At 39.5% G+C, this 14403-nt stretch overlaps 1 protein-coding gene across 14 annotated transcripts in view; it reads right to left on the reverse strand.

Moving 5' to 3' along the window:
* The window catches only part of SSX2IP (SSX family member 2 interacting protein), a 58292-nt gene that overhangs the window by 27858 nt on the left and 16031 nt on the right, over nt 1–14403 (reverse strand). For 7 of the 14 annotated variants that reach the window (XM_042250427.2, XM_042250425.2, XM_042250423.2 and 4 more), the window contains exons 2-3: nt 1178–1297; nt 409–578 (exon numbers count right to left, since the gene is read on the reverse strand). In XM_042250427.2, coding sequence (XP_042106361.1) covers nt 409–578; nt 1178–1208 — 201 coding nt within the window. In that variant the 5' untranslated portion in view covers nt 1209–1297. Of the gene's footprint in view, nt 1–408; nt 579–1165; nt 1298–14403 lie in introns of those variants that run through there. The other 7 variants (XM_027971528.3, XM_015092073.4, XM_015092072.4 and 4 more) reach the window with 2 other exon arrangements.

Consider the following 14403-nt stretch of genomic DNA (forward strand, 5'->3'; position numbering starts at 1 on the left):
CTTAGTAAATAAACAAAAGACATAAATCTCTCCTGAGAAAGAAAACTATCCTAAGATACTTAAGAGAATAGTACCTATGCCAAAGGACAAAGAATTAAGAGACCTGGGCTCTTTCAGCCTCTGCTCTATAATTACCTGTGATCTGGAATAGGCACTTAGGTTTCTACATGTAAAATAAGGGTAAGGCACCCCTGGCAGAGCTCCTGGAGTGATGAGGGAGCTGACCGGCTCCAGACAAAAGCATTCAGCTGGTATCTAGACTAGATGGTCACCAAGGTTCTCTGCAAATCTTATATAAGTTTCAGGCCAATATGTAACATATGTGTGCTTGACAAGTTTACCACTCTTATGTACTACTGTATAACATGATTTCTGTTATTTATTGTATCTTACAAAAACAAAAGTTACCTGATCAAGATATGAGATACTTTGCTCAATATTCTCTTCTGTGCAGAAGGCACTAAAATAACTGTGCACATTTTTTGATAAAGGTATTGAAGAACATAGCACTTGCTGTGAGTATAAACTTGATGGAGACATCTTTGTTTCTGAGGTATATTGAGAGAGAGTTTTGCTTTCTGAAAGAATCAATAAAATGCATTTACATAAATAATTTGTAAAAATGCATGCAAAGCTAATAACATGATCTTCATTACCAAAGATTGTGAACTACAGAAACATTGTTTTTTCAAGTTAAGGCAAAGCTGGTTTTTGTATGAAAACTATACAATATTTTCCAGAAAATATACAATAAAGTGGTGCTCTTAGAAGGCATGTTAAGTTGCAATATTCTACCTTAAAAATTAGCAGTACTTTAGATTTATAAAACTGCTAGGCAAAACCTACTTGTCTGTGCACTCAAACTTTATGTGATTAAAGGAATAAATCAGAGAAATATACTGAGGTAGCCAATGAATTTATTTCAAACGCAGAAAAATCTCCTCCTCAAGTAATCAACTATTCAGCCAAAGCACTTAACCCTACTAATGAGGCACAATTCTTAGCTCTCCCTGATGATTTTACTAAAGAAAGATGAAAATTATATTTTACTCCTATTTATGTCTCTCTCTAGGTACATCTTCAATATTTATGGCAGTTATAGTGTCACTGAAAATTAACATTTGCAATTACTGTTCTAGCTTACAACTATTCTAAACTCTGTTACCTGAAGACAGACCTGGATCTGTAACAGTCATCCAATCTCCCATAGCAATCACCAGAGCCAGGATACCTGAGGAACCAATTCAGCAGTGACACATTCAGCCCAGCTGCTGTCAGGCTTCTATGTAGGCATTTCCTTAGAAAACAAATCACAGAATAAGAGCATCGAATTAAACATATGAAGGCAAATGTAAAGTCAATATGTCAAGAGATAGTCACACGTGCTTCAAACCAGGACTCTGTATTACTCTCATGTACTATCATACAGAACACAGTAAAGCACAATAATAAAAATCGTGTGTGTGTGTGTAAGTTCAGTTCAGTTCAGTCACTCAGTCGTGTCCAACTCTTTGCGACCCCATGGACTGCAGCACACCAGGCCTCTCTGTCCATTAGCAACTCCTGGAGTTTACCCAAACTCGTGTCCATTGAGTCGGTGATGCCATCCAACTATCTCATCCTCTGTCGTCCCCTTCTCCTGCCACCTTCAATCTTTCCCAGCATCAGAGTCTTTTCAAATGAGTCAGTTCTTTGCATCAGGTGTCCAAAGTATTGGAGTTTCAGCTTTAGCGTCATGATTTTCTTTAGGATGGACTGGTTGGATCTCCTTGAAGTCCAAGAGACTCTTAAGAGTCTTCTCCAATACCACAATTCAAGATTCTAGCTTGTGCTTCATCCAGCCCAGCATTTCACATGATGTACTCTGCATGTAAGTTAAATAAGCAAGGTGACAATATACACCCTTGACGTACTCCTTTCCTGATCTGGAACCAGACTGTTGTTCCATGTCTAGTTCTAACTGTTGCTTCCTGACCTCCATACAGATTTCTCAAGAGGCAGGTCAGGTGGTCTGGTAGGAATGGCAAACCACTTCAGTATTCTTGCCTTGAGAACCCCATGAACAGTATTAACAGTGTGTGTGTAAGGATCCAGGTTAAAAGGCTTCTCAAGTTATAGTAAGGTATTCGCATTACTTCACATATACAAAGTACATGATCTGACTCACAATATAAATCTAAGGTACAGAATTGTACTAGAATATTGGAGTGGGTTACCATTTCCTACTCCAAGGGATCTTCCCAACCTGGGGATCAAACCCGTGTCTCTTGCATCTCCCACACTGGCAGGCGGGTTCTTTACCACTGAGCCACCTGGAAAGCCCTAATAAATATTTCCAAATTGCATCCTTTAAAGTAAAATCCCTACTTTACTTTACTTTTTTGAAAAGAAAAAAATTTCTTGGCCAGCATTCCCATTTGTTTGTTTGAAGTTTTTACTAACTATATTAGCAGAACTTTTAATTAGTGTTGGCATGGATGCAGTGAAATGAATACTGCCATACACTGCTCTCCAGAAAGATTAGATCAATTTATACTGCTGCTGCTGCTGCTAAGTCGCTTCAGTCATGTCCGACTCTGTGCAACCCCACAGACGGCAGCCCACCAGGCTTCCCCATCCCTGGGATTCTCCAGGCAAGAACACTGGAGTGGGTTGCCATCTCCTTCTCCAATGCGTGAAAATGAGAAGTGAAAGTGAAGTTGCTCAGTCCTGTCTGTAGCAATTCGACAATATGTATCAAAGTCTTAATAATGAAAATATATTTTGATCCAGAAATTCCACTGTTAAAACTTAATCCTAATAAAATAACATCTTCCACAAAGATTCACCTACATATTGTTCCTTATAATATGAAAAAGACAGAAATCACTTATATGTTCTACAACAGGATATTGGTTATATAATACATTTATATACTGGAACACTGTGCATCCTTTAAACACAGTCATTCGGAATTAGAGTGGCTAACAAATACACAAAAGGCAAGAAATGTATATGAATCAAGTAGACTAAGTATACGAAACACATAAACTTTTTAGTCTACCATTCATACTTCTATTTTTCTATAGAGATAACGGAAGTAGTAAATATTTCTCCACCATGAAAAATTCAAGTGAAATTATAAATGGCAACTGGAAATTGATTTCAAGGTCAGGGACAGGAGAAGAGAGGTGAAGACGGGAGGCAAACTGGAGAACACACGTCAATACTTTGGACAGCTGCTTCCCAGCCACAATAAACTGTGGCCCAATGAGAAAGCAACTCCTATGTTGGTACATCATTTCGAGAGATGTTGAGATGCTGGATTTCTCTGTGAAATCTCCAAATAATATTAGCAGCTAATTACAAACATGAACTATGCCTGTGCAAAGGCGGAATGGCTAGAAGGGGGAGATCAGAGCACCACACATTTTGATCTGAGAGGTGGTTACTTAGGTACACATATCAGTACAATTCATCAAGCTGTACACTTAAGACCTGTGCACTTGACTGAATAGAATTTATACCTCAAACACCACCATGTTTTAATAAGCCAAATAAAATGTGTCTTTAGACCAGATCTGGACTATAGCTGGAGAGTTTATCATACCACCTCTCTTTTGAATATTAAAGATGTGGGAGAATATTCACAATATGATGTCAAAGTGAGACAAAATCTTTCATTCATTCAGTAAAATTTTAACTGTGCTACTTACACGCTAACATGCTTTTCTAGGCATAGGGAAAGCCCTGCTCTCAGGAAGTCCATATTCTGGTGGGGTAGAAATAGATCGGAAGTAAGCAATAAATTACAGTATCATCACACTCATTGTGATGAGAATAAGGAAAATAAAACACTAATGAGAGAATGCAGGGGGTGGGGGGAATATCTGGATCAGTCAAGGACGGCTGCACTGAGATGCTGATGTCTGAACTGAGACCTAAATGATACGGAATCATCAACCACAAAATATAGCCAATGACCAGAGAAGCCCAGGTGGAGAAAACAGCACATACAAAAACCCAGGATGGAAAGAACCTGGTACATATGAAAACCTTAAAAACAGCCAGTACACCTGAAGCACAGTAACAGAGGTACAAAGCTGGATTTCCTCTAAACTGCAATGAAAAGCTCTCAAAGCAGTTTAGGCAGGAAAGCAATGTGATCCCCTTTAGGCTTTAAAAAATATCATTACGACCACTCTGCCCTATGAGATTACAGGGGGCAACAGTGGGCACTGAAGAACTCAAGCTACTACAATAATTCAGGCAAGAGGACCAGAGTTACAGTATGTCTCTTCAGTGAAAGCAGAGACACATGGATAAATTAAGGATGTGTCCTGGAGACAGAACCTTCAGGATTTATAGATGGATTGGACCAAGGTCAAAAGAGACGACAATTCCTAGATCACACAGCAACATAAAATATATACTCATGCAAATCACTATATTCACAATTACGTGATATCACATATCACAATTACGTGATAAAATGTCACATATTATACACATAACATATTATGATGTCATACACATACACATAGAAGGTTTTCTAGGCTAGCACTTATCTTTTGCTATTTTGCTACTTATGTGTTTTGGGAAGAATACCTTGAACTCTTGTACTTTCCACTGACCTTAAAGGGGTGTCTTTAGCAACAGGAAGAACAGGGTAAGAGTTGAATCTGCACTTAGAATGAAAAATGATCTCACTTTTGGTTTTCAGAAATAGTAGCTATAAGCAAAACAGAATCCAAGGGACAATAAACCCAACAATTCTAACCTGACTTTGGTTTGGGTAAGTTACTTTAACTTCTCCAAGTCCTAGTTTCCTCACTGGTAAATTGCCATTATCTTCTAAGGACTGAGATAATGCACATTAAATATTTATTTAGCAACTGCCTGGCATATGGGACACATGTAATTAATATCAGTTGTTATCATCATCATCCCAACATGGATTTGATTGGTATAAATGACAGGATTCTAAAATGCATTGCTGCTCTAAGACTTCAACATAAATCCTCAGAAGACCTGAGACACATCACTAGAAAACCTACCACTGGCTCTAAGTGCCTTTTCTCCTCATACAGAAAGATTATTAAACACCAAAATATGTCTAATACAATTCGTTGTTGTTCAGTCACTAACTCGTGTCTGACTCTGCAACCCCACGGACTACAGCACACTAGGCTTAAACCTCCACTATCTCCCGGAGTTTCCTCAGGTTCGTCGTGCCCACTGAGTCAATGATCTGCTACATATCCACACTTTAAAACTGTAACTTAAGTGAGTTACTCTTAAGCGTGTGTTTAGCTCTCCAATGTCTACAGGTTTCAACAGTAAATTGTTCCCTGTCCTGCTAAAAACAAAAACATAGTTGCAAATATTCAGGTCTAGTTAAATATCCAAAGTGAAAACCAAAACTACTCTTCTGTTCAATGAGGTACCAAATTATACACATTGAGGCTTGTGATAAAACATCACCTAGCCACTTTTCAAGAATAAGCAAACTATGCTATACGTGTCTCCTGAGAAACCTGTATGAGGGTCAAAAAGCAACAGAATCAGACATGGAACAACTGAATGGTTCAAAATTGGGAAAGGAGTACGTCAAGGCTGTATGTTATCAACCTGCTTAGTTAAATTATATGCAGAGTGAGTTCAGTTCAGTCAGTCAGTCATGTCCGACTCTTTAGGACTCCATGGACTGCAGCACACCAGGCTACCCTATCAATCACCAATTTCTAGAGCTTACTCAAACTCACGTCCATCAACTCGGCGATGCCATCCAACTATCTCATCCTCCATCGCCCCACTCTCCTCCCACCTTCAATCTTCCCCAGCATCAGGGTCTTTTCCAATGGTCGCTTCTTCCCATCAGGTGGTCAAAGTATTGGAGTTTCAACTTCACCATCAGTCCTTCCAATGAATATTCAGGACTGATTTCCTTTAGGATGGACTGGTTGAATCTCTTTGCAGTCCAAGGGACTCTCAGGAGTCTTCTCCAAAACCATAGTTCAAAAGCATCAATTCTTCAGTGCTCACCTTTCTTTATAGTCCAACTCTCACATCCATACATGACTACTGGAAAAACCAGAGATTTGACTAGATGGACCTTTATTGGCAAAGTAATGTCTCTGCTTTTTAATATGCTGTCTAGGTTGGTCATAGCTTTTCTTCTAAGGAGCAAGCATCTTTTAATTTCATGGCTGCAGTCACCATCTGCAGTGATTTTGGAGGAAAAAAAAAAGTCTGTTACGGTTTTCAGTTTCCCCACCTATTTGCCATGAAGTGAAGGGACCGGATACTATGATCTTAGTTTTCTGAATGTTGAGTTTTAAGCAACTTTTTCACTCTTCTCTTTCACTTTCATCAAGAGGCTCTTTAGTTCTTTGCTTTTTGCCATAAGGGTGGTGTCATCTGCATATCTGAGGTTATTGATATTTCTCTCGACAATCTTGTTTCCAGCGTGTGCTTCATCCAGCCCGGCATCTCGCATGATGTACTCTGCATGTAAGTTAAATAAGCAGAGTGTCAATATACAGCCTTGACATACTCCTTTCCCAATTTGAAACCAGTCCATTGCTCCATGTATAGTTCTAACTATTACTTTTTGACCTGCACACAGATTTCTCAGGAGGCAGGGAAGATGGTCTGGTATTTCCATCTCTTGAAGAATTTTCCAGTTTGTTGTGATCCACACAGTCAAAGGCTTTGGCACAGTCAATAAAGAAGATGTTTTTCTGGAACTCTCTTGCTTTTTCGATGAACCAGTGGATGTTGGCAATTTGATCTCTGGTTCCTCTGCCCTTTCTAAATCCAGCTTGAACATCTGGAAGTTCACGGTTCATGTATTGCTGAAGCCTGGCTTAGAGATTCTGAGCATTACTTCGCTAACATGTGAGATGAGTGCAATTGTGCAGTAGTCTGAACATTCTTCGCCATTGCCTTTCTTTGGGATTGGAATGAAAACTGACCTTTTCCAGTCCTGTGGCCACTGCTGAGTTTTCCACATTTGCTGGCATATTGAGTGCAGCACTTTCACAGCCTCATCTTTTAGGATATGAAAGATCTCAACTGGAATTCCATCACCTCCACTAGCTTTGTTCATAGTGGTGCTTCCTAAGGCCCACTTGACTTCACATTCCAGGATGTCTGGCGCTGGGTGAGTGATCACACCACTGTGGTTATCTGGGTCATGAAGATGCTTTTCGTATAGCTTCTGTGTATTCTTGCCACCTCTTCTTAATATCTTCTGCTTCCATTAGGTCTATCCCATTTCTGTCCTTTATTATGCTCATCTTTGCATGAAATGTTTCCTTGGTATCTCTAAGTTTCTTGAAGAGATCTTTAGTCTTTCTCATTCTATTGTTTTCCTCTTTTTCTTTGCATGGATCACTGAGGAAGGCCTTCTTATCTCTCCTTACTATTCTTTGGAACTCTGCATTCAAATGGGTATATCTTTCCTCTTCTCCTTTGCCTTTAGCTTCTCTTCTTTTCTAAGCTATTTGTAAGGACTCCTCAGACCACCATTTGCCTTTTTGCATTTCTTTTTCTTGGGGATGGTCTTGATCACTGCCTCCTGTACAATGTCATGAACCTCCATCCCTACAGTTCAGGCACTCTATCAGACCTAATCCCTTGATTCTATTTGTCACTTCAACTGTATAATCATAAGGGATTTAATTTAAGCCATACTTGAATGGTCTAGTGGTTTTCCCTACTTTCTTCCATTTCAGTCTGAATTTGGTAATAAGGAGTTCATGATCTGAGCCACAGTCAGCTCCCGGTCTTGTTTTTGCTGACTGTATAGAGCTTCTCCATCTTTGTTTTTTTTTTTTTTTTCAGTTTTTTTTTTAAATTTATTTTTTAATTTTAAAATCTTTAATTCTTACATGCGTTCCCAAACATGACCCCCCCTCCCACCTCCCTCCCCACAACATCTCTCGAGCTTCTCCATCTTTGGCTGCAAAGAATATAATCAATCTGATTTCAGTGTTGACCATCTAGTGATGTCCATGTATAGAGTCTTCTCTTGTGTTGTTGGAAGAGGGGTTTGCTATGACCAGTGCGTTCTCTTGGCAAAATTCTGTTAGCCTTTGCCCTGCTTCATTCTGTACTCCAAGGCCAAATTTGCCTGTTACTCCAGGTATTTCTTGACTTCCTACTTTTGCATTCCAGTCCCCTATAATGAAAAGGACATCTTTTTTTTGGTGTTAGTTCTAGAAGGTCTTATAGGTCTTCATAGCACAATTCAACTTCAGCTTCTTTAGGATTACTCGTTGGGGCATAGACTTGAATTACTGTGATACTGAATGGTTTGCCTTGGAAATGAACAGAGATCATTCTGTCGTTTTTCAGATTGCATCCAAGTATTGTATTTCAGATTCTTTTGTTAACTATGATGGCTAGTCCATTTCATCTAAGGGATTCTTACCCACAGTAATAGATATAATGGTCATCTGAGTTAAATTCACCCAATTCCAGTCCATTTTAGTTCACTGATTCCCAAAATGTTGATGTTAACTCTTGCCATCTCCTGTTTGACCACTTCCAATTTGCCTTGACCCATGGACCTAACATTCCACATTCCTATGCAATATTGCTCTTTACAGCACTGGACTTAACTTCCAACACCAGTCACATCCACAACTGGGTGTTGTTTTTGCTTTGGCTCCATCTTTTCATTCTTTCTGGAGTTCTCCACCATTCTCCAGTAGCATACTGGGCACCTACCAACCTGTGGAGTACATCTTTCAGTGTCCTATCTTTTGCCTTTTCATACTGTTCATGGGGTTCTCAAGACAAGAATACTAAAGTTGTTTGCCATTCCCTTCTCCAGTGGACCACACTTTGTCAGAATTCTCCACCATGACCCATCTATCTTGGGTGGCCCTACAAGGCATGGCTCATGGTTTTACTGAACTAGAGAAGGCTGTGGTCCAATTAATCAGTTTCATTATTTTTCTGTAATTGTGGTTTTCATTCTGACCGATAGATAAGGATAAGAGGCTTATGAAAGTTTCCTGATAGTAGAGACTGACTGAGGGGGAAACTACACCTTGTTCTGATGGGCAGGGCCATGCTCAGTAAATCTTTAATCCAATCATATGCAGAAAGAAAGAAAGAAAGTGAAAGTGAAGTCACTCAGTCGTATCTGACTCTTTGAGATCCCGTGGACTGTAGTCCACCAGGCTCTTCCGTCCATGGGATTCTCCAGGCAAGAATACTGGAGTGGGTTGCCATTTCCTTCTCCAAAGGATCTTCCTGACCAAGGGATCGAACCCAGGTCTCCTTCATTGCAGGCAGATGCTTTAAGCTCTGAGCCACCAGGGAAGCCAATTATATGCAGAGTATGTGTGAAATGCCAGGATGGATGAAGCACAAGCTAGAATCAAGATTGCCACCAAAAACATCAACCGCCTCAGATATGCAGATACCACCACCTTTATGGCAGAAAGTAAAGAGGAAGTAATAAGCCTCTTGATGAAGGTGAAAGAAGAGAGTGAAAAAGTTGGCTTGGTATCCAGTCCCACCAGTTCATGGCAAACAGATGGAGAAACAATGGAAATAAGTGACAGACTTTATTTTGTGGGGCTCCAAAATCACTGCATATGGTGACTGCAGCCATGAAATTAAAAGACGCTTGCTCCTTGGAAGTAAAGCTATGACCAACCTAGACAGCATATTAGAAAGCAGAGCCATTACTTTGCCGACAAACATCCATCTAGTCAAAGCTATGGTTTTTCCAACAGTCATGTAGGGATGTGAGAGTTGGACTATCAAGAAAGTTGAGTGCCAAAGAACTGATGCTTTTGAACTGTGGTATTGGAGAAGACTCTTGAGAGTCCCTTGGACTCTGCAAAGAGATTCAACCAGTCCATCCTAAAGTAAATCAGCCCAGAATATTCACTGGAAGGACTTTTGCTGAAGCTGAAACTCCAATACTCTGGCCACCTGATGTGAAGAACTAACTCACTGGAAAAGACCCTGATGCTGGGAAAGATTGAAGATAGCAGACGGAGATGACAGAGGATGAGATGGTCGGATGCTATCACTGACTCTATGGACATGAGTTTGAGCAATCTCCGGGAGTTGGTGTCAGACAGGTAAGCCTGGCATTCTGCAGTTCATGGGGTAGCAAAAAGTCTGACATGATTGAGCAACTGAACTGAACTGAATCTGTAACCCCCAATTCTCTTTATATACCTTGGATTAGAGTAGCTGCCCAAATTCCCAAAATCATGAATGAATTTTATGAGCAAGACATAAGGATTAAGAATTTAATATCTGGTGAAAGATACTTCATTCATTTAAGATGGATGGAACAGTCATGAAATAAAGAAAAAAATCTATAAAGTAACCCATAAGTAACAATTTTTTCTCCTACACATCAGAAAGACATAGTTTTGTTCCTTCCTAGTGAATAACATATATAGGCACATAATAAACTTTCACATTTCAAGTACTCCTCAATGTACATTCCAATAAATCTTCATAAGAGAAAACCTTACTAATTGCAGTAAAATTGCAAACTTCAGTAAAAATGTTATCTCACTATTTCTGAAGAACTACTTTGGCATCCATCTATGTCGCTATGGGACCCAAGTACAACACAATATACCTCAGTGTAAAATAAGCAAGGGTAATCTGGTCTTTTCTGGGTGGATTATGCAAAAGTCAAGAATTATCAGGTAGCCATTTTTTAGGTTAGAATCCCGGCACAAAACTGAGAAGCAGTGAGACAGCATATTAAAAAGCAGAGACATTACTTTGCCAACAAAGGTCCGTCTAGTCAAGGCTACAGTTTTTCCAGTAGTCATGAATGGATGTGAGAGTTGGACTATAAAGAAAGCTGAGCACCGAAGAACTGATGCTTTTGAGCTGTGGAGAAGGCTCTTGAGAGTCCCTTGGACTGCAAGGAGATACAACCAGTCCATCCTAAAGATCAGTCCTGGGTGTTCATTAGAAGGACTGATGTTGAAGCTGAAACTCCAATACTTTGGCCACCTGGTGCCAAGAACTGACTCATTAGAAAAGACCCTGATGCTGGGAAAGATTGAGGGTAGGAGGAGAAGGGGACGACAGAGGATGAGATGGCTGGGTGGCATCACTGACTCGATGGACATGGGTTTGGGCAGACTCCGGCAGTTGGTGATGGACAGGGATGCGTGGCGCACTGTGGTTCATGGGGTCACAGAGTCGGACATGACTGAGCGACTGAACTGAACTGAGACAGTTGAACATAACGATTTACACTGTTTCTGAACGAAAATGAGGATTTTAGTAAGTTTCCAAAAAGAAATCCATCACTCTTCATGTCAAATTATTTTCTTTCATATGTATTTATCGATATTACAGACAGGAAACTCGGGCTCAAAGAAGTCAACAAGGACTGCCTGAGGTCACACTTGTAATGGGTTGTGAAGTTCAGTTCAGTTGCTCAGTCGCGTCTGACTCTTGAAGCCTAGACACAAATCTCCATCTTTAAACTGGTGCTCTTTTCACTCTACCATTCAGTCTTTCAACACCGTACACACAAATCCATTGATTAATCTCTCTATGTTAAAAGTAGAATATAATGAAAGATTTTCATAAGGTTCTTTAAAAGATTGAGTACCTCTAATTCATTTTAAGTGATTCCACTCAGAACACACAATTCTTAAAGGATCTTACCTACTATTTAAATTGAGATACACTTCTGAACTTCTCCCCTGCTGTGCTACCAATAATAGCTTTTTACTCATTTATGAACACTCTGCTTTAAAAAGGCATAAAGACAATGCCTAGAAATGAGATCAGTTCCACAAAAAGTTTAATGAGGGTGGAAGTAAGTCATTTTACCATTTATCCCTAAAATATTAAGACATCATCAAATACAAGTTTATGGGTCTTTAGCAAGAACATTTGTGGTTCTAGGTTAATTACATGTGTTTTTTCCAATAGAAATGTTCCTTGCCTGATTCTTCTTCCTTCTTCCCCAAAGACTCAGGGTTGCACAATATATATCAACCACGTATAGAATTTTAGGGTGGGCAGCCTGTAGATTATTCTGTTCCTTTAGATTATTCTGTTCCTTCAGTGTGGGCTGTATTTAGTGACTAGCTTCTAATAAACAGAATAAAGCAGAAGTGATTGGATTTTACTTTCATTAGGTTATAAAAAAGGTCGTGCCTTACATTTGGGGTCATTCCTGGTAGCTCAGATGGTAAAGAATTTGCCTGCAGTACAAATTGGCTTTGATCCCTGGGTTGGGAAGATTCATCTGGAGAAGAGAATGGCTACCCACTCCAGTGTTCTTGCCTGGGAAATTTGAAGGACAGGGGAACCTGGCACACTACCGTCCACAGGATCTCAAAGAGTCAGACACAACTGAGCGACTAACACCTTCACACTTTCACTCACTCAAGGATCTTAGATCCCTCTTTCTGGAGAAAGCAAGCTGTCACAGCTGTCCTGTGGCAAGCAGCCCCATGAAAGGCCAATGTGGCAATGAACCAATGTCTCCAGCCAACAGTCAGTGAGGGCTCGAGGCCAGCCAGCAGCCACGCGAGTGAGTCTGGAAGTAGATCCTCCCCAGTCAAGCCTTGAGATGCCTGCAGCCTTGGCCAACACCTACAGCAGCCTAGTGAGAGACCCTGGGCCAGAGGCACCCAGCTAAGTGGCACCCAGATTCCCAATGGACAAAAGCTTGGAGATAAACGACTTATTTTAAGCTGCTAAATTCTGGAGTAATGTGTTATGTATGCAGCAATAGATAACACAAGTTTATATACACGTATATGTATTAAATTTTTGAGTCCCTTCCATAATTATGTTTCCTGCTGAAACATAACTAAAGTGATACCATGCACAACAAAAGCAACTCATCAGGTTTATGACAATGATACCATGCAGTATTACAACTAATCATTTCATACATTTTTAGTTTACTAGTTTATCAACTTCTAAACTAGGGTGAGAAATGTATTCATCTCTGTATCCAACAGTTCCTGAAACACAGGAGATGCTCAAGCAGACATTTATTACATGAACCAAGTCCCACATCTGGCATACTCACTTCGGCCTGTGTGCTCCACTTGTGCTTTCTCCTTTCACCCGCCCCCAAACTAACATTTCTTCAAAGCCCAAATCACCCACCATCATCCTGTTCACAGAGTCCAAGGAACTCTATTCTCTGGGTCCTTCTAATTTATTTCACTTTTCCATCTAGACTCCTGAGTCACATTCTCCCCTTTGTACCCATCTCCCATTTTAATAGAATAATCAGTGAATACCCAAGTAAATAACTGATGATAAATTACCACATTCATTCCAGCAAGCAGAAGTGGATAAACAAAAACAGCAATGGAAGAGAAGCACAAGATGTGAGTCCTTTAGAGAAAAGAACTACTCTTCATCATCTCCCAAATCTCTCCTAACACTTCTACCCACGGAAAGAGAGCTTGGCAGAAACCTAAGTGATGTTTTGATTACAAGATTTCCTTCACACAGTACACTATTTTAACTGTTCTTTTCAAGTTCACTTGAAATTCAAACTTGAGAAGGCACAACTGCCTACCTAATCAGAGTTCTAAGACAAACTTCAATCAAGTGTCAAATAACATTGCTTTTTTCATTATACAGGAAGGTAGTAACATGATACTATCTGGACTTCTAAACATTACACAGAATTTTCCACAAATAACCAACTAAAGTCTTTGCTAAAATCTCACAGAGTTACCCAACTTTGGGTTAAGAAAATAAAATTCTTAAAGTCTTTAAACATTAGTCCTTACAAATTCAGCCATAAAACTTTAGAATTTAGTTATCTGCATACTTTAATAAATGCTATTACTCTCAAAAACCAAATACTTTATGATTACATGGAAAAATACTATGTTCTACTATGATTTTATTCCAAAGTAAACTATAGCTTTCAATTCAATTATTAATACCTGTTACCTCACATAAAACTATTCAGGTACGCATATCAGTACAGATAAATACTAAATTCAACCTCTTAGAATCTACTTTTTACAAATTTAAGATCTAAATGATTTCATCTGAGTGGCATAATAGTATAGATTTTTCCATAGAAATAAATTCTCCATAAATTAAATTTTAATATATATCTGAATGGCTGAAACTCAAAATCTGATATCCCTTTAATCACCCGCCTTGTTGCTGAGTTTGTGGTTCTGAGGACCTATAGTTGGGGACACAGTGCAAACACTGTGAGCCTTGCAAGGCCTGAGCAGACAGGTCATATCCTAACCAAGTCTCTCAGCTGGTTTCCTTACCCAGAAAACAGGGTGACACGACCTACTTTGCAGGGTGGTTATGGGTATTTAGTGACATAAGTGGTAAAAACTCAGTACCGAATACCTAAGGAACTGATCTAACAAATACATGTCAGGTGCTGTTCTAAATGCTATAAAAATT

Source organism: Ovis aries, chromosome 1 (assembly GCF_016772045.2).
Source record: "Ovis aries strain OAR_USU_Benz2616 breed Rambouillet chromosome 1, ARS-UI_Ramb_v3.0, whole genome shotgun sequence".
NCBI classification, from domain to species: domain Eukaryota; kingdom Metazoa; phylum Chordata; class Mammalia; order Artiodactyla; family Bovidae; genus Ovis; species Ovis aries.